Genomic DNA, 25,516 nt, shown 5'->3' on the forward strand with positions numbered 1-25,516 from the left:
AAAGGGCCTTGGTGAGACCACACCTGGAGTACTGTGTGTAATTTTGTTCTCCTTACCTAAAGAAGCATGTACTTCCAACAGGAGGGTAGTGACTAGGAATAGCAGGTCTGACTTATAAAAACAGGTTCAATCTTAGGTTTTTTTTTTCTTAATGTAGAATGTAAGTTGAAACTAAATATTATGCAAAGCCCTGATTCAAAGTGATTCTGAGCAAATGCACTTCAGTGGACGTACCATTTATTTCTCATCAATTTATTCAACTTGCTCACAAAACAGGAGGAGCTCAAAAAGAATAACAAGTCCAATAATCAACACAATTAGCAGAACAGCATTAAAAAGCATTGTGCCACAAACGTAGAATCCTCCAAGTCTGGATTATTTCTTCAAAGGTAAAATGAAACTGATGAAAAATGAAAGGCAAGGTTACAAACATCTCAAGCTTAACAGAAGTCAGGACTTAGTAGTGGTGTTTCTCTTTCTTCATGAACACTGAAAAGAAATTACAAGAAGCATCAAAGCACAACTAATATGTTTATAGTGCAACACATTTCAAATTCTCAAATATCAAGAAAATAACCATACAGTATACCCTCCCCTAATGACCTAGCGAGTTGTGGAAGCTAGAATATATAATGATGCGTTGAGAGTACTTATTCAGCGTAATCACTGGTTAATTTTAAATTCACCGACCTGAGCTTAAGCAGTGATAGAAATGCCATAATTACCCTCAGCGTTCATAATTTAGTCAAATTAAGCATTCATCTTACCTACTGGAAAGGGCTTGAATGTTCATACTGACTCTATCTGTGCCTATTGTAATATGACCTTATTCTGCTTTTGCTCTTAAGAGGACAAAATTCTATTCACATTTTTGTACTACCCCATTTTACTAGAATCTATAAATATAGTTTAGTGTGCAAACTTAAAGCACACAGTATTGGGGGTATGGTATTGATGTGGATAGAGAATTGGTTGGCAGACAGGAAGCAAAGAGTGGGAGTAAATGGGACCTTTTCAGAATGGCAGGCAGTGACTAGTGGGGTACTGCAAGGCTCACTGCTGGGACCCCAGTTGTTTACGATATATATTAATGATTTAGACGAGGGAATTAAATGCAGCATCTCCAAGTTTGCAGATGATACGAAGCTGGGCAGCGGTGTTAGCTGTGAGGAGGATGCTAAGGGGATGCAAGGATAGGTTAGGTGAGTGGGCAAATTCATGGCAGATGCAATTTAATGTGGATAAATGTGAGGTTATCCACTTTGTTTGCAAGAACAGGAAAAAAGATTATTATCTGAACGGTGGCCGATTAGGAAAAGGGGAGGTGCAACGAGACCTGGGTGTCATTTTACACCAGTCATTGAAGGTGGGCATGCAGGTACAGCAGGCGGTGAAAAAGGCAAATGGTATGTTGGCAGTCATAGCAAAAGGATTTGAGTACAGGAGCAGGGAGGTTCTACTGCAGTTGTACAAGGCCTTGGTGAGACCGCACCTAGAATATTGTGTGCAGTTTTGGTCCCCTAATCTGAGGAAAGACATTCTTGCCATAGAGGGAGTACAGAGAAGGTTCACCAGATTGATTCCTGGGATGGCAGGACTTTCATATGAACAAAGACTGGATTGACTAGGCTTATACCCACTGGAATTTAGAAGATTGAGGGGGGATCTTGTTGAAACGTATAAAATTCTAAAGGGATTGGACAGGCAAGATGCAGGAAGATTGTTTCCGATGTTGGGGAAGTCCAGAATGAGGGGTCACAGTTTAAGGATAAAGGGGAAGCCTTTTAGGACCGAGATGAGGAAAAACTTCTTCACACAGAGAGTGGTGAATCTGTGGAATTCTCTGGCACAGGAAACAGCTGAGGCCGGTTCATTGGCTATATTTAAGAAGAAGTTAGATATGGCCCTTGTGGCTAAAGGGATCAGTGGGTGTGGAGAGAAAGCAGGTATAGGGTTCTGAGTTGGATGATCAGCCATGATCATACTGAATGGCGGTGCAGGCTCGAAGGGCCGAATGGCCTACTTCTGCACCTATTTTCTATGTTTCTATGTTTATCTAGTTCTTAGCTTCTAATCATTCAGAAAATAATGATTTTATTTTCCTAGGATCAAGGACTCACAGTTGTTCACAATATGATCTATTATTATTTTGTCTATTTAATCCATTATTATTCCCTCTACATCTTTCTGCCCTACTACATTATTGTTGACCCTCTGGTATTTTTCCAGTAAACTGAGGGAAGAGGTGGAATGTAAAATGTGACTAAATTACAAGTTAAATGCCAAGATCTTGCAGTGACTTGAACTTTCAGGATAATAATTCTCGCAGACCTGGTTTTAAAGTATTTGCATAAACTAGTACACTATAACAAATCAGTAAGTACTCTTGTATGGGATCATGGTTTGATGAGCACAGTTGCCCTTTTAAGTACTTGACTACACTAGGTCATTAAACAACTTGATAACATGAAGATAAATTTCTCTAACTTCTGGCTCCCCTTCTACCTGCCCATTAACTCCCTCTGGTGCCCTCCTCCTTCCCTTTCTCCCAGTTCACTCTCCTCTTATCAGATTGCTTCTTTTTCAGCCCTTTACCTCTTTCACATATCATCTCTCAGCTTCTCACTTCACACTCTGCTCCCACGCACAGACCTACCCCCTCACCTGGTTTCTTGGTTTCTCCTATCACCTGCTAGCTTATACTTCTTCCCTCCCCCCCTCTTATTCTGGCTTCTTCCCTCTTCCTTTCCAGCCCTGATGAAGAGGTAGGCTCGAAACACTGGCTGTTTATTTCTCTTCACAGATGTTGCCTGCCCTACTAAGCTCCTCCAGCATTTTGTGTGAGTTACTCTGGATTTACGACATCTGCATAATATCTTGTGTTTATTAAGCAGTAAATTGTTTAATTATCTGCCTAATACATAATGGAAGTGAAATTGATTGACATCAGTAGTACAAAATAGGTTCATGGTAATTCAGCGGCCCATATTACAATGCAACCAAATTTCTTCTTAATGTACATTTATCTATCATTAATACTTCTGTCAATAACACTTCACACCCTACACCTAAGATTTCAAAAGGCTCAATAGTTTTCATAAACTGTTTCAATTCAACATCAAATAGGCTGTGGTCCTTAAGGGAAAATCTTGCCTGACAAATCTGTTGAAATTCTTTGAAAAAGTAACAAGCATGATCAACAAAGGAGAATCAGTAGACGTTATGTACTTGGATTTTCAGAAGGCCTTTGGCAAGGTACCACACGAGGTACCTTAAGAGCCCATGGTATTAAAGGAAAGATACCAGCATGGATAAAGCAATGGCTGGTTAGCAGGAGGCAAATAATGGGAATAAAGAGAGCTCTTTCTGGTTGGCTGCAGTGACTAGTGGTGTTCTACAGGGGTCTGAGTTGGGACCATTTCTTTTTATGTTATATGTCAATGACTTGGATGATGGAATTGATGGCTTTGTTGAAAGTTTGTGGACAATACAAACTTAGGTGGAGGGGCAGGTAGCTTTGAGGAAGTAGAGAGGCTACAGAAACACTTAGATTTGGAGAATGGGCAAAGAGATGGCAGATGGAATACAGTGTTGAGAAGTGTATGGTCATGCACCTTGGTAGAAGAAATAAAAGGGTAGACTATTTTCTAAATGGAGAGAAAATACAAAAAAACTGAGGTGTTAAGGGACTTGGGAATCCTTGTGCAGGATTTCCTAAAGGTTTATTTGCAGGGTGAGTTGGTGCCGAGGAAGGCAAATGCAATGTTAGCAGTCATTTCAAGATGACTAGAATATAAAAGTAAGGTTGTAATGTTGAGGGTTTATGAAGCACTGGTAAAATTTCACAGAGTACCATGAGCAGTTTTGGGCCCCTTATCTAATAAAGGATGTGCTGACAATAAAGAGTGTTCAAAATAAGCTCACAAATATGATTCCAGGATTGAAAGGCTTGTCATATGAAGAGCTTTTGATGGTTCTCGGCCTGTTCTCGCTAGAATTACAGGTGATCTCATTGAAACATATCAAACGTTAAAAGGCATCAATAGAGCAAATATGGAGAGGATGTTTCCTATGGTGTGGGAGTCTAAGACTAGAGGACACAACTTCAGAACAGTGGGATGCCTGTTTAGAATGGAGATGAGGAGGAATTTCTTTAGCCAGAAAGTGGTGAATCTGTGGAATTCATTGCCACAGGTGGCTGTGGAGGCCAAGTCATTGGGTATATTTAAGGCTTTTGATTATTCAGAGCATGAAGGGATATGGGGAGAAGGCAGGAGACTGGGCTGAGAGGGAAAGTGGATCAGCCATGATGAAATGGTGGAGCACACTTTAATGGCCAAATGGACTAATTCTGCTCCAAGAAAATGTAAGATGAAATTCTGAACACTCTTAACACATACCCTCTATTTTTTGGTATTTGAAGATAGCCGTCGTTTTAAGATAGCAGATGACAATTTGACAATCGTGGTTAGAGCCAAGCCACTCAGAAAACCCTTGTTATTTGCCTTTACTTCTTTTAATGCTTCAATGATATCATTCCTAAACACAAATCAAATTACAAATTACTTTACCACTGCAATAACATAGAAATATAAAAAGTTAAGCTACATATTGCATGCATGTGTATCATGTAATCTCCTGTAAAGCAAGCCAAACCTAATCGCCCTTAAGTGTTACAAACCCAATATGTAACTATCCATAATTGAATCAGGTCAATTTAAGATGAGTTAGCTGACCCAATTGTGACAGTAAGACAGTAAGCTACAATTGGGCTGTGTTCTCAAGGTAAAAGAGGGAATACACAAAGATTCTTGTATTTTGCCATTCCTTGTTCAAAGTTAGAATGAAAACCTAGCAGACCTAAGCTTGGCTACATCTACCACTTCATTTTTAAATAGCCTGTCAACGAATACTTCTAGCTTCACGTGTGAAAAATACAGAAGAACGGGCACATTGTTGTAATGTCTAGAAGTCAGTAATTTCAAGAGACTGGATAGTAAGACGGTTGTGTTGGAAAAGTTGGGAGATTAAACAATCGAAAATTGTTGAATCTTTACGAGAAAAGACTGTCGCCTTGGAGAATAGATCAAGAAGGAACAATATATGAATTTTGGGTCTTCCTGAGTTGGTTGAATCGACCTTTAGAATTCTTTGAAAAGCTGTTCGCTTGTTTGTTTTCTGATGTTTTGGATACTCCACCAAGAATAGATCGGGCTCATCGAGCCCCAGTATTTAGATCCTCTTCTCAACAAAAACCTCGACCTGTGAAAATTGTGTTTCATGACTTCCAAACAAAGGTTACTATAATTCGCCAATCTCGTCGGTTAGGTATGATTAATTTTGAAGATTATAAGATAAGGTTGGTCAAAGATTATTCCCGAGGTATTAAATGAATGTTTTAAGTATAAAAAGGTCATGGTGGAATTTAATAACAAAGGCTATAAACCTGCACTAAATTACCCTGCGCCCCTCAGGATTATTTTGGAAAATGGATCTCCTAAGTGGTTTCTTTCGATTGAGGAAGTGCACGATTTTCTTCAGGCCGAATCAAGTCCAGAAGATTAATTGTTTAATACTGTACCATATAAGCTACGCTTCCTTGGAATTTTGTAGTCTAATGGTTTTGTATGTTTTTCTTTTGAACAATTCTCTCTTCTATTCTCGTATACTCTCATAATTAGTTACTGTTATCGTATTTTCTTTGCCGAGTTAATTTTTTTTCAACATGATGTTTTGAACTCTTTTTTAGCTCTTTTGAATATTATTTAGTCTATCAACTCCAGAAGTTTAACTGTTTATTTCTGCTTCATATAACCTTGGTCCCTCAGTTTGGCTGATCAATTTGTTGCAATTTTGCAGTCTATTTGTTTATTACTATGTCTTTGAACAATTTTTTTTTCTTTTGAAATATTTTCATAAATAATCCTTATTTTTCTTCCTGTATTTTTATTTTTTCTGTTTAGAAAATTAATAGACTTAACTTCAGTAAGTTTTCTTGGAAATTATTCTTCGCAAACACTATGTTTTGAATTTTTTTTAGTTCTTTTTAAGGTTATGTAGTTTAGGTTGGAATTAATTCTGTACTAATCTTTTCTTCTCTTGGAGCTCTGCCTGTAGGATATTGTGGGTGGGATTTATCAATAGATTAAGCCTTTGCCCTTTCTTGGGCGATTTTTCTTCTTTGGGAGGGGGGAGGATGTGAGTGGATTGTTCTCTTTCTTGTTATCAGCTGTTTGGTTATCCCCGCTTCATCCATTGCTTGGTTAAGTATTTTGAAACTTAAGGTTAGGATTTTTTGTATATTCCAGTGGTTTATATGTTTAACCTCTGTTTTAAACATATTTAAATGGTACACAATATTAATTTATAATAATTTAGATGTGAAAGGCAATAAGATTTTTACCTATATTAAGAAATTTAAGGCCTCAATTATTTTTTTTACAAGAAACACATTTTCACAGATCTGACTGTGGGCATTTGTTCAAGCGTTGGAATGGTCTAGCTTTTCATTCTTCCTTTCAAGCCAAGGCCAGAGGTACTTCAATTTTGATTGACAATTCAGTTGCCTTTGTTCAACATGATACAATGTCTGACCCCAATGGGCGGTTTGTTATAGTCTCAGGGAAATTAGATAACAAACTAATGGTTTTTGCTAATCTTTATGCTCCAAATATAGATGATCCCAGCTTTTTTGAACTTTTTTCTTCTTTTTTTTTACCAGACTTAAATATGTATTCTTTAGTCTTGGGAGGTGACTTTAATTGCTGTCTTGACCCTGTTTTAGACTGTTCATCTTAGAAACGATAGAATATTAGTAGATCTGCCTGCTATATCCAACCTTTTCTAATGAAATGTGACATTATTGATATTTGGCATTTTTTTTTATACCCAACAAGTAGAGAATATTCCTTTTTTTCTCATTTTCATCATACCTATTCCAGGATTGATTAATTTTTTTGTCGATACTCATTTGATACTATATTCGATCCCGTGAATATAAAGAAATTGCTGTTTCAGATCATGCCCCCGTCTTTTTATCTTTAACTCTTCCGGATGTTTCTCGTTCAAACAGATTTTATCATTTTAATCCAATTTTACTATCGGATAAGGTTTTATAAAAATTTTTAGAGAGTCACATTACGTTTTTCTTTGAAGAGAATATGCTAGATGGCACACTAACCTTACTATTTGGGATGCTTTCAAGGCTTATATTAGAGGTCAAATTATTTCCTATACAGTAAGTATTAAGACAAATGCTAATAAGGAGAGAATTGATTTAGCCAATCAGCTGAAACATCTAGATCAAAAATATGCTTCCGATCCGGATTCCGTCTTATATAAAAGGCGTGTTATAGTTAAAACTAAATATGATTTGTTCTTAACGTACCCTGTTGAAACTTTTAAAAGATAAAAATCAATTTTACATTTATGGTAATAAAATGGGCAAACTTTTGGCTCAATAGTTAAATGTCAAATTGAGGAAATCTCCAAAGTGAATGGTGATATAACTTCTGATCAATTAGAAATAAACGATACTTTTAGAGAATTTTACTCTAAACTGTATAGCTCTGATTCCCCAAAAGCCAATTTTGCTATGAATAATTTTCTAGATTGTTTAAATATTCTCTCACTTTCTGAGGTTAATCGAAAATGGTTAGACCAACCTTTTCCTTCTGAGGAAATTGCCCGGGTTGTCCATTCTCTGAGTTGGGGGAAGGCTCCCAGCCCTGATGGATTTTCTGGAGAGTTCTATAAGGCTTTTGCTCCTTTGCTTATTCCCCACTTATTTTCTGTCCTTCCTGACTCTTTTAAATTAGGCAGGTTGCCACAATCCTTTTATGACGCCTCTATTTCACTTATTCTCAAAAAGAATAAAGATCCAACTGATTGCTCTTCCTACAGACCTATTTCTTCACTTAATGTTGATGCTAAAATTTTAGCTAAACTTTTGGCCCATAGGATGGAAAACATTCTGCCTTCTATTATCTCTGATGACAAGACCGGATTCATCAAAAATCGTTCTCATTTTAACATTCATCGTTTACTGAATGTTATTTATTCTTTTTCTAAAGAAACTTCAGAATGCGTGATTTCTTTAGATGCTGAGAAAGGCTTTGACCAGGTTGAACAGAATGATTTATTTAAAATATTAGAAAAATTTAACATCTGGTCCAATTTTATTCAATGGATGAAATTACTTTATTTATCTCCCACTGCACAGGTTCTTACTAACTCTCAGAGTTCTAAGTCATTTAGTCACCAACGTGGAACCAGACAAGGATGTCCTTTTTGAGTCCCTTGCTTTTTGATTTGGCTTTAGAGCCTTTAGCCATTGCGTTTCGTGAATCCGTTGACATCTCGGGTATTTTAAGGAGGGGTATCACTCATAAGTTGTCGCCTTATGCTGATGACCTTTTGCTCTACATCTCTAATGTGGAGTCCGCTCTACCCTCAGTATTTTCTTTACTTCCTGAATTTAGTCAGTTCTCAGGATATAAACCTAATCTTCATAAGAGTGAACTTTTTCCTTTGAATAATTTGGTATCACTCATCTCTGACCTTACCTTTTAAAATAGTAAGAAATCAATTTACTTATTTGGGTATAACAATTACTAGGAATTAAAAATCTTTTTAAAGAAAACTTTATCACTCTTTTGGAGTATGTTAAGAAGGTACTATTAAACTGGTCTCCCCTTTCTTTACTGCTGATTGTACTATCAATTCTATTAAAATGAATATTTTGCCTGAATGTTTATATTTATTTCAAGCCCTACCTGTTTTTATTCCTAAATCCTTTTTTGACTCTTTAAATTCGATTATATCTTATTTATGGAAGAATAAAACCCCCCCAATTAAACAAAGTTTATCTTCAGAAAACTAAAACTCTCTAGTTTTTACTCAGATTTTTCTCCATGCTGTAATAGGTGTAATGTCGAAGAGGCCCCTCTAATTCATATGTTTTAGTCCTGCCTGCGGCTTGATAAATTTTGGAAAGAAGTATTTCAAACTTTCTTGGAGCTTTTTAAAGTAATCTTTAAACCCAACCCTCTGACTGCCTTGTTTGGCATTGTTGGAGGAAATAATTTTACTCTTAAGCCAAATGATTTGCATATTTTGGGTTTTATTTCTCTTTTAGCTAGAAGAGTTTTGTTGCTTAAGTGGAAAGATGCCGCTCTGCGTACTCATGCCCATTGGTTGATTGATTTTATGTCATGTTTAAATTTAGAGAAGATAAGGTGTTCTACTTCTGTACCTAGACAAGATTTTTTCACATTATGGGGAACCTTTTGGAACTACTTTCACAATCTTTGACTTGTTCAGCAATGATGATGGCTATTATATGTTTGAATTAACGACTATGTTCATGATTTTTTTCTTTTCTTTTAACCAAACAGCTGTTTTTTTCCCTCTTTTTTTGTTATGGGGTTTTGATTTTGTTTTAGATTAGAATCAAATACACCTTTTCAATATTACATTTAATTTACCATATACAGATACGAGGCATTTCAACTTTGTTTCTGTTTTCAAAATATCATAATGTATTTGTATTCATCTATGTAAATAATCAATAAAATATTGAAAAAGAAAGTAATTCCAAGAATGGAGGAAAAATTCGAAGGGATATTCATTACATTTTTAAACAAAAAAATTGGTATGTGTATTGAGGATCTATTTTGTCTGCACTGGGAATACAAAATACAAAGCAGGATGCATTCAAATAAAATTCAAAGAGCTAAAGTAAATGTAATGTATAGGAATGCAAATTAAATGTTTTAATAACATTTTAAATATTAAATATATTTTAGAAACAATGAATTTACAGTAGAGATATAACTGAGAGCAAGTTTAGATAAAAAGTCTTAAGACAAAAAGGTGTTGAGAACAGTACATTCTAGAGCAGATATTTACTCTAATTATTAAAAAATTAGTTCCTGACCTGTTTGCTTCAGGGTGCGATACCAAGAGAATCTTCATTAGTTTGTTGAAACTACTCAAATTAGCAGAATTTGAGGGAATGAATGTTCCTGTTGCTGTAGGGGTGTCTTGTAGAAACTGCATCTGTTTATATGTCCGTCTGCTCATCTAATAACATGAATGCCAATTAGAATAAGTCTTTATTTTGCTGAAGTTCCTAGTTGTTTGTAACCTTAGATTATACTAAATTGCTTATAATAATTGTTTTAATTGCAATTATTGTTGGAATATTAGACAGCAGTAACAATTCAGACAACTTCTATAGATGTACCATAGAGAGCATCACTGCATCACTGTCCGGCATGGAGGAGCTATTGCACAGGACCAAAAGAAGCTACATAAAGTCGTACAATTAGTCAGCTCTATCTTGGGTGCTAGCCTCCATAGTACCCAAAACATCTTCAAGGAGTGGTGTCTCAAGAAGGTAACATTCATTATTAAGGACCCTCATCACCCAGGGCATGCTCTCTTCTCATTGTTACCCCCAGGAAGAAGGTAGAGAACCCTGAAGGCACACACTCAGCAATTCAGGAACAGCTTCTTCCCCTCTGCCATATGATTCCTAAATGGACATTGAACCATGAACACTACCTCACTTTTCTAATATATATTATTTCTGATTTTGCACTATTTAAAAGTTATTCAATATACATATACATATGTATACTTACTGTAGTTTTTTTATTTATCCTTTCTATATTATCATGTATTACATTGAACTACTGCTGCTAACCAATTTCATGATGCATATTGGTGGTAATAAATCTGATTCTGATTTCGATTCTGATTAACAGGGAATCCCCGAGTTACAAACGTCTGACTTACGAACAACTCGTACTTTTGAATGGCCTGCCATAAAGCGTATTATATTAAAAATCAGTTGGTGTCCGCCATTTTAAGTCGGATCACGCCACCGTTAATACTGTGTTGAGTGTGTAACTTTGTATTTGGCTAAAATTTTTCTTAGCAAAATTCACCCTGACTCCCTCCCCCCTTTTCCAGTCAGCACCATCCCCATTTGTCTCATTACAGATGGACTTTAGGACACAGGGGAGCTCGGGACCTGCCGCCCACGGCTGCTGCTGAATCCGTAGTGTTTCTTTTCCATTGAGGGAAAACAATCATGTTTGAAAATAAAGCAGAAATAATAAAGGGATTGGAAAGAGGTGAAACGCCATTGGTCACTGGAAAAGGCTTAGGCTACAGTCGGTCAACGATTGGAACAATTTTAAAGGATAAAGTGAGAATAATGTAGCATGTGAAAGGCCCTGCCCGATGAAAGCTACAATTATTATTAAACAACACAGTGGTTTAATTATTGAAATACATACATTTCTTAAGAGTTTTATATGCATAGCAAGGTAAAATATATACTATATATTAAGTCAAACGTTTGACTGACGCTAATTAATACCAGATGTACCTGTTAATAGACATAGAAGAGCATGTGCAAATTACAATTAATTTCTAAAAAATACTGCTTTGGATACATTTAGAGTATTGTGTCTTTTTCTATACATCTCACAGATAGGCTTTATAGGGTTTAGATACTGTAATTAGAAATTCAGTAAAATTATTAGAGGATGAGGGCCTTTAGTTGTGTGGCAATATTTAAGAAATGAGGTTGGTCTCCTTGGAATAGAGAATATGAAGGATTTGACAGAGACATTAAAAAACCCATATAAGGTATCGATTGAATACAAGAGGAAAACTATTACCACTTCAGAGAGATCAAGACTTAGGGGATAAAGAGCAAGATAGCAATGGAGTGTGGTGTCTCTGCAAGCTGCTCTCAGCATGTCTATTCATTAGTGTATGGTAATAGTTCTACTCATTTACATCTCAATTACTCTTAAACAGATTGTGTGTAATAAAGACAAATTCAGTCTACCTCATCGTGGCTCTTGCACCTTATTAATTACCTGCACTGCACTTTCTCTATGACTTCCTTTTTCCTTTGTAATACCTTGATGTACTTACGTTTGAAATTATCTATCTGAATGGGTTGCTAAATAAAACTTTTCAGTGTATCTTGGTACATGTGAGAATAATTAACCAGTTATAAAAGGAATGTGGTCAGCAAAAGAACTAAAAAGTGTTTTTTAAATGCATGAATAGATATGAAATTCGAGATCACTTTGTTGAAGATTCAACAGGGGTAATGACTGTTTTAGATTTCACTTTATGCAATGATAAAAGAGTTAATTCCCAGTTTTGTTGTAAGGAGGAATTTTAGGAAAAAGAAACCACAAACAGAAGAATTTCATGGCGAGTTTGAAAAACAATTCAAAAACCTAGGCTCCTAAATTTAAACAAACAAAACTATGAAGATATGAGGGGAGACTTGATTGTGTTTCACTGGAATACATAAAGGAAAGGCATTGCCTAGCAGTTAATTTACAGAAATATATTCCTTTAAAGCAACAAGAACCCATTAAGAAAAGTAGCCCATCTACAGTTGATAGAAATTAAAGACAGCATTAGAGGAAAAAAATCTGTTAGGTCAATGGATTGGAAGCACCAAAGAATTTTGCAATGGAAAAGGAAACTGATTAAAAAAAAAGCAAGAATGAGGAAGTAAACTGGCAAGAAACAAAGAAAACAGATGGAAAGAGCTTCTTGGGTATGTAAAAGGGAAATACCAAGCCAGGGCAAGTGTGGGCTTCTTATAGGCAGAGAAGGGAGAATTTATTTTTAGGAATAAAGAAATGGGTGAAGAATTAAACAACTCTGTTCTCACAGGAGAGACAAAACAATGGCTCCAAAGAACAGACCAACAAAAATAAAAATCCAGAGGAAATACACTGTTGTTGGTCGAATTGGCATATTGGCATATAGGAGAAAATTGAAGATCTGGTTGAATGGTGTCACAAGAGCCTCTCACTCAATGTTAGCAAAGCCAAAGAGCTGATTATCGATTACAGGTACAACAGCAACTCTACTTTCTTAGAAGTTTGCATATTTCGGCATGTCATTTAAAATTCTGACAATCTTCTAAGGCTGCACAGTGGAGAATATTCTGACTGGTTACATCACAGCGTGGTAATGAGATACCAATGGCCAGGAACAGAAAAGTCTATAGAAAGTGGTGGATACAGCCCAGTCCATCACAGGCAAAATCCTCCCTACCAATGAGCACATTTACGATTAGTGCTGCCACAAGGAAGTAACATCCCTCATCAAAGAGCCCTATAATCCAGACCATTCTCTCTTCTCGCTACTACCTCTGGGCAGGAGATACAGGAACCTTAGGTTGCATACCACCAGGTTCAGTAACAGTTATTACCCTACAATCATCGGGCTCCCAAATCTGCATGAATAACTTCATTCCTCTCAACTATGAACTGAAACCACACAAGTGTGTGTGCACATGCACTCGCACCAGAGGTCCTGAGGGCAAGAAGGGTGTGTAGCTGGAGCTGTGAGTGTGGAGTGCTGCCAAAGCTGGGGTACAGAACAATGTAGTGAGGGACATGGGTAGGTTTGTGGCCCCAGAGTGCTCATATACTTTTCTGCTTCTTTTAAAATTGTTGGTTCATTGGAAAATTATACCACTTATGACATGTTTAAAATATGAAACAGAAGTGTGCTAGGGTATATTAGCAGTAAAATCTAGTTCAGCTCTACCAAAGTCCCATGAATGCTGGGTTATTGTAGTTTTAAGGCACAAATGAATTATTTTTCTGCAACACTCATCTGCTGTGTTCCAGAGCATGATCACTTTTAGCATTTTAAAATATTTTACTTATATTGTTTCACTTTATGTCTTTTGCTCAAAATTATAAATTTGTATTCCTTGGTCCTTGAACATTTTGCAATTGAGAACAGCTTCCTGTTATCTATCACGTTCTAAACCAGTTATGATCTTGTCCACCACACTCAAATCTCTTTTCACCCTTTTCTACAAGAACATTTTCAGCTTTCCAGTTCTGATTGCTCACTCCTGGAATCTTCACAGTAAATCTTTATCTGTCTGTTACCTTCAGATCTTTCCAAAGTGTGGTGAGTAGAGTTTTCTATGTATAATCCAGCCATTGTTTTTTACAATGTCAATGAAACTTGTCATATTTCATACTTTGTTTCTTTATGAATCTCAAGTCTTCATATACTTTTGCAATCTGCATTTATTCCATATTGTCTCTGCTGAAGTGTATCGAGGCTCTCCACTGGTTGAGGTTGACCATGGATATTGCATCCTAGCTGTTTACGTGATAAGCAAGCCAGGATATGGAAAGCAAGCTATTGCCCATGCAGCAGGCTCTCCTTCTCCACGCAGCTGATGATTCTAAAGGAGTTGCAGAGACTGATACCGTTTGGCATCAGTGGCACTGCAGGAATTGCCCATCAATGTTGAACTCAACGTAGGACTGCATTAGGGTCTCCAGCTCCAGATTTTTCCTTGGGATTACGCCTGAAGCCTTCACCATGAGTGGATATAGCTGCAAGATTGTGGAAGTTTGGGATCAGAGTTTTCCTTCTCCTAGGTGAACTGCCAATCATGGCTGACGAGCCCCATCTGTCTGAAGCGACTGGTTTTAAGGCACCAGTAACCCACCTTTGCCCCTTCTTGTATCAGTAGAAGCGGTTCTACTGGACTTAGTAGCTAAGCTAGATGTGAAGGCCATGAGCTGGACTTAGTTGTCAGAGGCCATTTGAGGTGGAGGCCGTTGAGAGCGTTTAATATGTAGTGGTAGCTTATCTCCTCTACCTGCCCCCAGCCATGAAAACCTTATGATTGTATTGCTTTACTCTTTACTGTATTAAATTCCACATGAAACTTGCCTGTCAATTCAATATAATGTTTATCATCACTGATATAAATCATGCAATTTGTTTTGTGGCCACAATACAGTGTAAGATATAAAGATTACTAAAATACACAAAATAATTAAATGAATAGCACAAAAGAGGAATAACAAAGTAGTGTTGATGAGTTCATAGACCATTTGGAAATCTAATGACAAAGAGGAAAGAAGCTGTTCCTAAAATGTTGTTTGTGGGTCTTAAGGCTGCTGTACTTCCTCCCTGATGTTAGTAATGTGAAGAGTGCATTGTTAACACTCGAACAAGGCCTCTTATTTTTCTTTTGTTTAAACAACTTCACTTTCAACATCTTCCTTCAATATCTGAGGGCCACCACCTTTACATCCCACAATTTCTCTCTCTCCACATGCGTGCATGTACATAACAGGGAGAGTATGCATTTGTACTAAATACTTACATGGTCCAAATGAACAGAACATGCATGTCCTGGATTAAGGTACTTAATGATGGATGCCACCTTTTTGAGCCACTGCTTCTTGAGCTACTGCTATCCTTGTTAACACACCTTCAATCTGTAACTTTGGACCTTTACCTGTACGCTCATGTCCAAGCAATTAAAATACATGACAGTGAAGAACACCTCTGTCCACTATACTTTATGAGAAGTAACTATTTACCACTTCTCTGTGTTCTTTCCTTCACAAAGAAAAGAGAACTCTTCCCGGGGCTCCCGCCGGTTTCTCCGGGATCGTTTGCGTTACCGCACTGGACGCCGCGAGGCGCCCGTCTCCGTCACTCCGGATTCAGGGATCTGAACCCGATTCCCTTTTGATCGGCCCAGGGCAACGGAGGCCATTGCCCGTCCCTTCAGAACGGCATTCGCCCATCTCTTAGGACCCACTGACCCATGTTAAACTGCTGTTCACATGGAACCCTTCTCCACTTCGGCCTTCAAAGTTCTCGTTGGGGAATGGACTCTCATCTGTGGCTTCCCCTGTAGCTAGGCCGTTCTTCCGTGGTGAGGTCGCCAATCCCAGGCAAGGAAAAGACGCACACGAACCCCACCACCGGCTGTCGCTCTCAAAACGCTGTCGCAGGAATTCTCGCGTATCTTCTGGTGCGTCTGAAGGGATCCTCCCCCCCAGACCCTCCTTTATACTTCCTCACGGGACCGCCGGTGTCAATCTCTCTCAACCAGCCCACTTTGCCCGAGGGCTTTACACGTGGTCTTCATGAGACAATAGTCAAAGAGTCGCTTTATTCTGCTTCCCGGGGGAACGTGGTCTTCAGCACGTCTCCCTCTCTCTCTTGGGTCATTTGACCCCCCCTTGACTAGGGCTCTTGCGAATCTCACAAAGGAGGGGGCTGGGGTCATAACAAAGTTTTCTGCTACTAATCATCAAATTCAATTTTGCTAAGCAGTCTTGTGTGGGACTTCAAGTACTATCTAAAAATCATGTAGATGATCTTCTGCATTCCCTTTGTCAATATACTCCATTCTAAAAGCTTGCTCACATAAGTCATTGACTTCACTAGCCTGTAGTTTCTGCCATGACTCTGCACTCCCTTTTGAATAAATGCCATTTTCTAAGAGAAATCTAAAGTAGCACCTGATGAAATCCTGATGAAGGATCTTAGTCTGAATCATGACTGTTTATTCTTCTCCATTGAGGCCACCTGACTTGCTGAGTTCTACAGTATTTTTTTTCTGCTGTTCAAGATTTCCAGCATCTGCAGAATCTCTTGTGCTTATAAAGTGGAACTAAGTGGTTCTCCAGATCAAAGTTTGAAGTAAGTTTATTATCAAAGTACATATCAGAATCAGCCTTAATATCGCCGGCATATGTCATGTAATTTGTTGTCTTTTGAGGCAGCAGTACAATGCAATATATAATAATGGAGAGAAAAAACTGTGGATTACATTATATTAAATAAGTAGTGCAAAAATAGAGATAACAACATAGTGGTGTAGTGTTCATGGGTTCAGTGCCCATTTAGAAATCAGATGGCAGAGGGGATAGCAGATTGCTCAATGACATTCCAAATATAAATATATCAACTCCTATCTGTCTGAAAGGAACCCAGTACATGTCTGGAAGAAATCCAAGGGAATAAATTCCAGGGCACAAAACATAGTGCATCAGGTATATAAGATAAAACTTAACCACATCAGCCATTGAGACATGCATGGTCTTATATGGATAATATAGAATACAACAATTATATTGATGCATTCAAGCTAGAAAACAACCTTGTTACTCAGACCATCTTCTGTTTAATCTGGACCTCAAGTTTTTATAGATGTGAAACACCTGCAATCCAAATGAGGAGCTGTTCCAGAAATTAAAAACAGCAGAAATATTAAATAGCATTCCAGATATAATTACAGAAGAGAGCCAAGATCCGTAACAGAAACACGAAAGACTGCTGGAATGTGGAGCCACACATATAAAGCTGGAGGAATTCTGCTGGTCAGGTAGTATCTATGGAAGAAAATGGACAGTTGGCATTTCTGGTTGAGTGACTTCATCTGGACTGAAAGATAGAGGAGAGATAGCCAACATAAAAAGGCGGAGGGTGGCAGGCACTAGGTGGATCCAAGTGAGGGAAGGGGGGCAAATGGGGAAATGGAAGATTTTGAATAGTGTCAGAAGCTACAAAGACTATAGGTATGAGAAAAAGGGCTGAAGGTCATGGTGTCTGATAGGACAGAAGGAAGAGAATGGAATAAAGGGAGGCGGGGAGGCTAGTTCAGATAAAAAATGTCTGAACCCAAAATGTCAACTGGCCATTCTTCTCCATAGATGCTACCTAACACACTGAATTCCTCCAGCTTGTTTGATGGGCCAGATCCATTTACATTTGCACAGGTGGCCTTGCTAATTGCTTCAGAAATGCAACTACAGAAATGAGTATGCCAACTGGGTGGCAGTGGTGTAGCTAATAGTTACCTCTACACAACAACTCAGCTTCATTCTGACCTTTGGTAGGGTCTATGGTATCATGTGTTCTCACTGTGAACACACAGGCTTACTCTAGGTACTCTGTTTTCCTGCAACATCTCAAAGAGGGGTATCTATTAGGTTAATTGGCCATTGTAAATAGATCCTAATGCATAGATGAGTGCTAGAATCTAGATGGATGTATAGGAATGTGGCGTGAATAAAGTGCAGTTACCATAAATGGGTCCTTGATGGTCAGCATGGACTTGGAAAGCCAAAGAGCCCTGTTTCCATGCTATATCACTCTATTAACTGAACTAACGCTAAACAGTAATTCTGGTACTATATATTTATATATTACAGACATTGTGGTTTAGCTGAGAACCTGGTGCAAATTTATCATTGAATTGTTCCATTGTCAGTGATGTGGAGAAACTGCATGTGAGGATTAGTGCTGGCGGTGTGGTATAACCATTCTGCAATGAGATGTTGCGGATGGGTAGCACCTGCTTTGTATATTGATATACCACCAGGAACTTATGGTCATTCTTATCATGATGGAAACTTCACTACATAGCTCTTGACAGTTGAGAGGTTTGTTTATGCTAGTGCTGAGAGTACCCAGCAATAGAGTGCATTTAGTGTGCTGGCTGGGGTCTACCCTCAAACCTGTGATCTCAGTGCTGAGCAGCTATATCACTTGCCTCAAAGAACACCAACTCTCACAGGCAACCTGTCCCCACCTAGTTTTGGGGCTATTCAATGCTAGGGCAGTGCAAGTGGAGGATAGCGATTTATGCCTGATTCACAGCACTCAAGTTTCCAGAAGGCAGGGGTTTGTACCAGATTCTCAAAAGAGCAATGCATAACATAAGCAGACCCAGAGTGGATGAGAGGGGGAGGGTACCTACTCATGAGTGTTTGGACTGGAGGACCAAGAATGCTAACGTAACAATATTCTACAGGATTGTACATGCAAAGTACCTGCATATTTGCTCATAAAGAACATTTTTACCCCCAAAGCCGTCTCTTAAATATAACCTTTTTTTCTCTAGTACTGACTTAAGAAGGACAAGTCCTGTGCAGCTTAAAGTTTCCTCCACTTACATCACTCTTGAGTTAGGCAGTATTATTCACATGCTTAGCTGCACTGTACTTCTTTATCCAATGTCAACAGTCTTTCCCCATATAGCAAAGCACATGCATACATATTAATGCATATGGATTTAACATTAAACAAAATATCTAAGTAAAGACAACAGGCATTTTATATATTTTTTCAATACCTTATGAGAAGCTGCATGATGAATCTTTGTTAATTCAGAATAAGAGTCCCATTGACTGTCCGCTTTGAATTTGGTATTCTTTGTAGCATGGTCTTGCATCAGGTGGTGTTCCTTCAGTGGAAGCTGTGGATGATTTTTAAGTACAGATAACATGTGATCTTCTGAGATTTTTACCATATGGACTTTAATGGGCATTCCATGATATTCTCTTCCATTCATTTCATCCACTGCTAACTTGGCAAAGTCGGGAGAGTCAACTTTCAGAACTGCACACCTGACAAGAGCATAAGCAAAAATATTTATACCATATCTCCAATGCAAAAACATGCAGTTCCGTATCAAAAATAAGAAACTTTAACTAAGTGGTAGATGCTGTTAGATTTACTGATGTATCCTTCAGCTCAAAGCATTCTTGCCTTTTCCAACTGCTGAAAGTGTATTCTGATAATAGCAAATCAGAGAAAATAGGACATTTGGGTTTGAATAAATGTGGCAACCAAAATCAATCATTAAGAGTTTTGGGGAGTGAACAATAGGAATGTGGGATCAAAAGGACAGCAGAGTTGATATTGTATTACGTAGATTTTGGTAAGATCTTTGAAAAGGTCTCAGGTGGAAGACTGGTTCAAAAGATGAGGGACCATGAGATTCAGAAGTTGGCAATTGAAACAAGAGGGTGATGATAGACAACTGTTTTAGTGATTGGATGCCATCACTAATGATTCACATGGCTCCGTGTTGAAACCTTTGCTGTGCATAATATACTTGAATGATTTGGATGTGGAGTATGGTCTTAGGTTACAGCATGACATTGACAGGTGGGTGAAATAGGTTGAGAAATGGCAGACACAAAATGTTGGAGGAACTCAGCAGGCCAGGCAGCATCCATGGGAAAAAGAACAGTTCACGTTTCCACCTGAGACTCTTCAGCAGGACTAGAGAAAAAAACGAGGAGTAGATTTAAAAGATGGGGTGAGGGGAGAGGGAAACATAAAGTGATATGTGAAACTGGGAGGGGGAGGGATGAAGTAAAGAGCTGGGAAGTTGATTGGTGAAAGAGATACAGGGCTGGAGAAAGGGGAGTCTGATAGGAGAGGACAGAAGATCAGAATCAGAATTAGTATCATCGACATGTGACGTGAAATTTGTTAACTTAGCAGCAGCAGTCCAATGCAATACATAATCTATCAGAGAGAAAATAATAATAAATAAAACAATAATAAACAAACAAGTAAATCAATTACATATATTGAATAGATTTTTTTTAATGTGCAAAAACAGAAATACTCTATATTTAAAAAAGTGAGGTAGTGTCCAAAGCTTTAATGACTATTTAGGAATCGGATGGCAGAGGGGAAGAAGCTGTTCCTGAACTGCTGAGTGTGTGCCTTCAGGCTTCTGTATCTCCTACCTGATGGTAACAGTGAGAAAAGGGCATGCCCTGGGTGCCGGAGGTCCTTAATAATGGACACTGCCTTTCTGAGACACCGCTCCATAAAGATGTCCTGGCTAGTGCCCAAGATGGAGCTGACTAGATTTACAACCTTCTGCAGCTTCTTTTGGTCCTGTGCAGAAGCCCAACAGTGATGCAGCCTGTCAGAATGCTCTCCACAGTACAACTATATTAGTTTTTGAGTGTATTTGTTGACATGCTGAATCTCTTCAAACTCCTAATAAAGTATAGACACTGTCTTGCCTTCTTTATGACTACATCGATATATTGGGACCAGGTTGTTGCAATGAGGCTACACTCAGGTTGGAGGTACACCACCTTATATTCCGTCTTGGTAGCTTCCAATCTGATGGCATGAACATCGATTTCTTGAACTTCCAGTAATGCCCCCCTACTCACCATTCCCCATCCAGATTTCCAACATCTGCATATTTTCTCGTTTTTGAGAAATGGCAGGTAGAATTTAATCACGATAAATATGAGATGATGCATTTGTAAGTACTAATGAGGTTGGGAACATAAACCATGAATGAGAAGGTCTTAGTGAACACTGAAGAACAGAAGTACCTTGGCATTCAAGTCCAAAGCTCCTTAAAGATGGCAGCTTAGGAAAATTAAAAATTAAAGCAGCACTGGGGTATTGGACTACATTTGTCAATGTAGTAAATACAAGAGTATGTGGTTATGCTCCGATGTCATAAAACATTGGTCAGACCTCAGCTAGAGTACTGCTTGTAACTCTGGACACAACAATATAGGAAAGATGTGATAAAATTGGAAAGGGTGCAAAGAAAATTCACTAGGATAAAGGGATCAGAGATGTCAACATTCTCCTCCCTCCATAGAAGTGTTCCTCTAGCAGACTAGCTATTGCTCCAGATTCCAGCATCTGCAGTCCCAAGTTTTCACCAGGATATTGCTTTGGGTGGAGTGTTTCAGTTATGAGAGACTGGGGATCTGTTCTTCCTGGAGCCAAGGAGGCTAAGAGGGGAATATGACCAAAGCAAATATAATTATGATACGTTTATATATGGTAACAGCAGGAAATATTCTCCATATCTGAGCTGAATAAAACTAGTGACATAGATTTGGGGTAAAGGACAAAGAGTTAGCTGGATCTGAGAGGGATCTTTTCCATGCAGAGATTGCTGAGCACCTGGATTTTACTGCCAGAAAGAGTGGTAGTAGTAGTCACTAACAGCATTTAAGTCTAGATGAGTACTTGTCCATTCATTCCTCCCCACTAATCTCCCTCCTGGTACTTAACACTGCAAGCAGTCTAAGGTGTTATTCACCTCCTCCCTCACCTCCATTCAAGACCCCAAGTAATCCTTCCGGGTGAGACAACACTTCACCTGCAAATCTGCTGGGATTGCCTATTGTGTCCCGTGTTCCCACTGCAGCCTCCTCTACATTGATGAGATCAGTCATAAATTAGGGAATACTTCAATAGGCACCTCTACTCCATCCACCAAAAGTGGAACTTCCCAGTGGCCAAACATTTTAATTCCATTTCCCATTTCCACATGGCAGTCCATGGCCTCCTCTTGTGTCAAGATGAGACTACCCTCAGGGTCGAGGAGCAACAACTATATTCTGTCCGGGTAGCCTCCTAACTGATGGCATGAACATCGATTTCTCCTTCCAGTAAAATTCCCCCCATCCCCTCTTCTTCAATTTCCCCCTCAGAGTTCTTACCTCTTTTCACCTGCCTATCACCTTTACCTGCATCCCCTCCTCCTTCCCTTTCTCCTATAGACCACCCTCCTCTCCTACTGATTTCTTCTTCTCCAGCCCTTTATCTTTCCAACACACCTGGCTTCACCTATCAACTTCGAGCCATCCTCCTTCCCCTACCGCCCCCCCCCCCCCACCTTTTTATTCTGGCATCTTCCCTTTTCCTTTTCAGTCCTTAAGAAAGGTCTTGGCACGAAACATCTGACTCTTTATTCATTTCCATAGATGTTGCCTGACCTGCCGAGTTTCTCTAGCATTTACTGTGTGTTGCTTTCGATTTCCAGCACTGCAGACATTCTCATGTTTATAAGTACTTAAATTGTCTACATTTCAAATTCTGGAAGATGGGGATATGGGGATTAATACAGATGATTGCTCACTGGTCAATGAGGACATGGGGCCGATCTAAATAAAAATTCATGCTGTACGATTCTACAACTGAGAGAAGGGTGAAAACAAAAGTGAAATTAATATTTCACGTACAGAAAGAGAAGATGGAAAATGGTATCGATGGAGATACAAAAAGGATCAGTCTGTCAAATAATTTTCTCATAACTGTATTTAAAAGCTCAAACAACACAAACTGAAGGAATTAATTTTGACCTTAGTTTTTTTAAGTGAAAACTCATTGTTAATGGTTTATTAGCAGCAAATTAAAATACTAATTAACAATCCTAAGCATCCATAATGTGCAGCTTATATTTCAAACACGGCAATAAATGTCAAAAGGCAACTAACAAAATTCTGATTTCATCAACTTATTGCTAAAGTAGCACCAATCAAATTATTTTTGCTTATCTATATTTAACCACACATCAGTCTTCATTTGAAACAGCTATATAATTTATGTATAAATAGTAGATCACATTATTGAAAGCACTGCTACTCAAGACAATAAAATCTAGCTGAATATCATTATTACTACTTCACTTAACTGTTCTTCTACAAGTATTTACTGAAATGGTTATAATTAAATTACAGCACAGGAGTCCAGAATAACAGTATATGCAATGTGTAAAATGCACTTAAAACTGAGTCTTCCGTAACTGTTGTTAGACTAGGGTAGGATGTTAAGTAGAGATCTACAAAATTAGCATTTACTAAATCTAGACAGCAAAAATAAATTCATTGATTAGATAGACTGATAATGCAAATATCAGTACTGCAGAACCTCCAAATTAAAACTAATCTTTTTATATCTTATGCATTCAAGAGATAAGTATATTTAAACATAGTATAAATAATTATTTAGCCTTAAATTGCTGAATTTGTGTTTTTAATAACTAGGTTGTACTTTGAAAAATATTATAAACATTAAGAAAACCTCTGGTATATAAAGAGCAAACATACAAATTATGCTGAGGCTTTGGCTCAGATGTATTACATGAAATTATTAGAAATAAAAATTTAATATCCATCTTAAGAAATACAGAGGTGTAAAGACAGTAATAATGTTACTTTAGTGTAAAGGAAATAAATGGAGGAAAGAACAGAGTAGAAAATTTTCTAATTTAATCGGATAGTTCTTAATTCTCTTTTGTCTTATTTTGTTTCTGTGTCTATATTAACAGTGCAATATGAACACTTTATAGGAACACAGTAATTCTAACAAATTTCTACAGATAAAAACACAAAATGCTGGCAGAACTCCACAGGCCAGACAGCAGCTATGGGAGGAGGTAGTGATGACGTTTCGGGCCGAAACCCTTCATCAGGAGTGAAGTAACATGGGATGGTCGAGGGGGGATAAGAAGTGGGGGGAGGGATGAAGTAGAGAGCTGGGAAGTGATAGGCTGGAGGGAAATGAGCTAGGGGGAAGGTGGAGAATTATGGGAAATAAAAGAGAAAGAAAGGTAGGGCTGGGGGGAGATTATAGTGAGGGAGGAAAAGAGAGAGAAAGAGAACCAGACTAAAATTATAGATAGGGATGGGGTGGGGTGGGGGGCAGGGATATCAACAGAGGTCTGTGAGTTGAATGTTCATGCCGGCAGGTAGGAGGCTACCTAGGCGGGAGATAAGGTATTGCTCCATCGACCTGCGTGTGGCCTCATCTTGACGATAGACAAGGCCTTGGACAGACATATCGGAGTGGGAGTGGTCTGTGGAATTGAAGTGTGTGGCCACAGGGAGATCCCGCCACTGCTGGAGGACTGAGCGCCGGTGTTCGGCGAAATGGTCTCCAAGTCTGCGGCAGGTCTCCCCAATGTATAAATGGACACATTGGGAGCACCGGATACAGTATATCACCCCAGTTGACTCGCAGGTGAAGTGGTGCCTCACCTGAAAGGACTGTCTGGGTGCCTAAGATGGTGGTGAGGGAAGAAGTGTGGGGGCAGGTGTAGCACCTCTTCCGTTTGCAGGGATGAGTGCCTGGAGGGAGGTCAGTGGGATGAATGGACAAGGGAGTCGTGTAGGGAGCGATCCCTGCGGAAAGTCAAGAGTGGAGTGGAGGGGAAGATGTGGCTGGTGGTGGGATCCCGTAGGAGGTGGTGGAAGTTACGGAGGATTATACATTGGATCTGTAGGCTGGTAGGGTGATAGGTGAGGACCAGGGGGACTCTATCCCTGGTGGGCTGGGGTGAGGGCAGAGGTGCGTGAAATACGGGAGACGCGATGGAGGGCAGAGTTGATAGTGGACGAAGGGAAGTTCCTTTCTTTAAAAAAGGAAGACATCTCCTTTGCCCTAGAATGAAAGGCCTCATCCTGAGAGCAGATGTGGCGGAGGCGGAGGAATTGAGAGAAAGGGATAGCATTTTTGTAGGTAACAGGGTGGGAGGAGGAATAGTTTAGGTAGCTGTGGGAGTTTGTAGTAGACATTGGTGGATAGGCTGTCTCCAGAGATAGAAACAGAAAGATCTAGAAAGGGGAGGGAGGTGTCGGAAATATACCAGGTGAATTTGAGGGCGGGGTGAAATTTGGAGGCGAAGTTAATGAAGTCGACGAGCTCAGCATGTGTGCAAGAAACAGCGCTGATGCAGTCGTTGATGTAACGTAAGAAAAGAGGAGGACAGATACTGGTGTAGGCTTGGAACATAGATTGCTCCACATGGCCGACAAAAAGGCAGGCATAGCTAGGACCCATGCGGATGCCCATGTCTACACCTTTAGTTTGGAGGAAGTGGGAGGAGCGAAAGGAGAAATTGTTAAGGGTGAGGACTAATTCCGCGAGGCGGAGAAGAGTGGTGGTAGAAGGTGACTGGCTGGATCTGGAATCCAGGAAGAAACGGAGAGCTTGGAGACCTTCCTGCTGGGGGATAGAGGTATATAGGGACTGGACGTCCATGGTGAAAATGAGGCGGTGGGGGCCAGGGAACTTGAAATCTTTGAAAAGATGTAAAGCATGGGAAGTATCACAGACA

The 25,516-nt window shown here is 39.0% G+C and overlaps 1 protein-coding gene across 2 annotated transcripts in view; it reads right to left on the minus strand.

Moving 5' to 3' along the window:
* Positions 1-251: 251 nt before the first annotated feature.
* rbm44 (RNA binding motif protein 44) overlaps positions 252-25,516 on the minus strand; it is a 100,780-nt gene continuing 75,515 nt past the window's right edge. For both annotated transcript variants that reach the window (XM_073044648.1, XM_073044647.1), the window contains 4 exons: positions 18,968-19,241; positions 9,938-10,083; positions 4,401-4,539; positions 252-489 (listed from right to left, as the gene is read on the minus strand). In XM_073044648.1, the coding sequence (XP_072900749.1) occupies positions 4,404-4,539; positions 9,938-10,083; positions 18,968-19,241 (556 nt within the window). In that variant the 3' untranslated portion in view covers positions 252-489; positions 4,401-4,403. The remainder of the gene's footprint in view (positions 490-4,400; positions 4,540-9,937; positions 10,084-18,967; positions 19,242-25,516) is intronic.

This window comes from Hemitrygon akajei, chromosome 5 (genome assembly GCF_048418815.1).
Source record: "Hemitrygon akajei chromosome 5, sHemAka1.3, whole genome shotgun sequence".
Lineage (NCBI taxonomy): Eukaryota > Metazoa > Chordata > Chondrichthyes > Myliobatiformes > Dasyatidae > Hemitrygon > Hemitrygon akajei.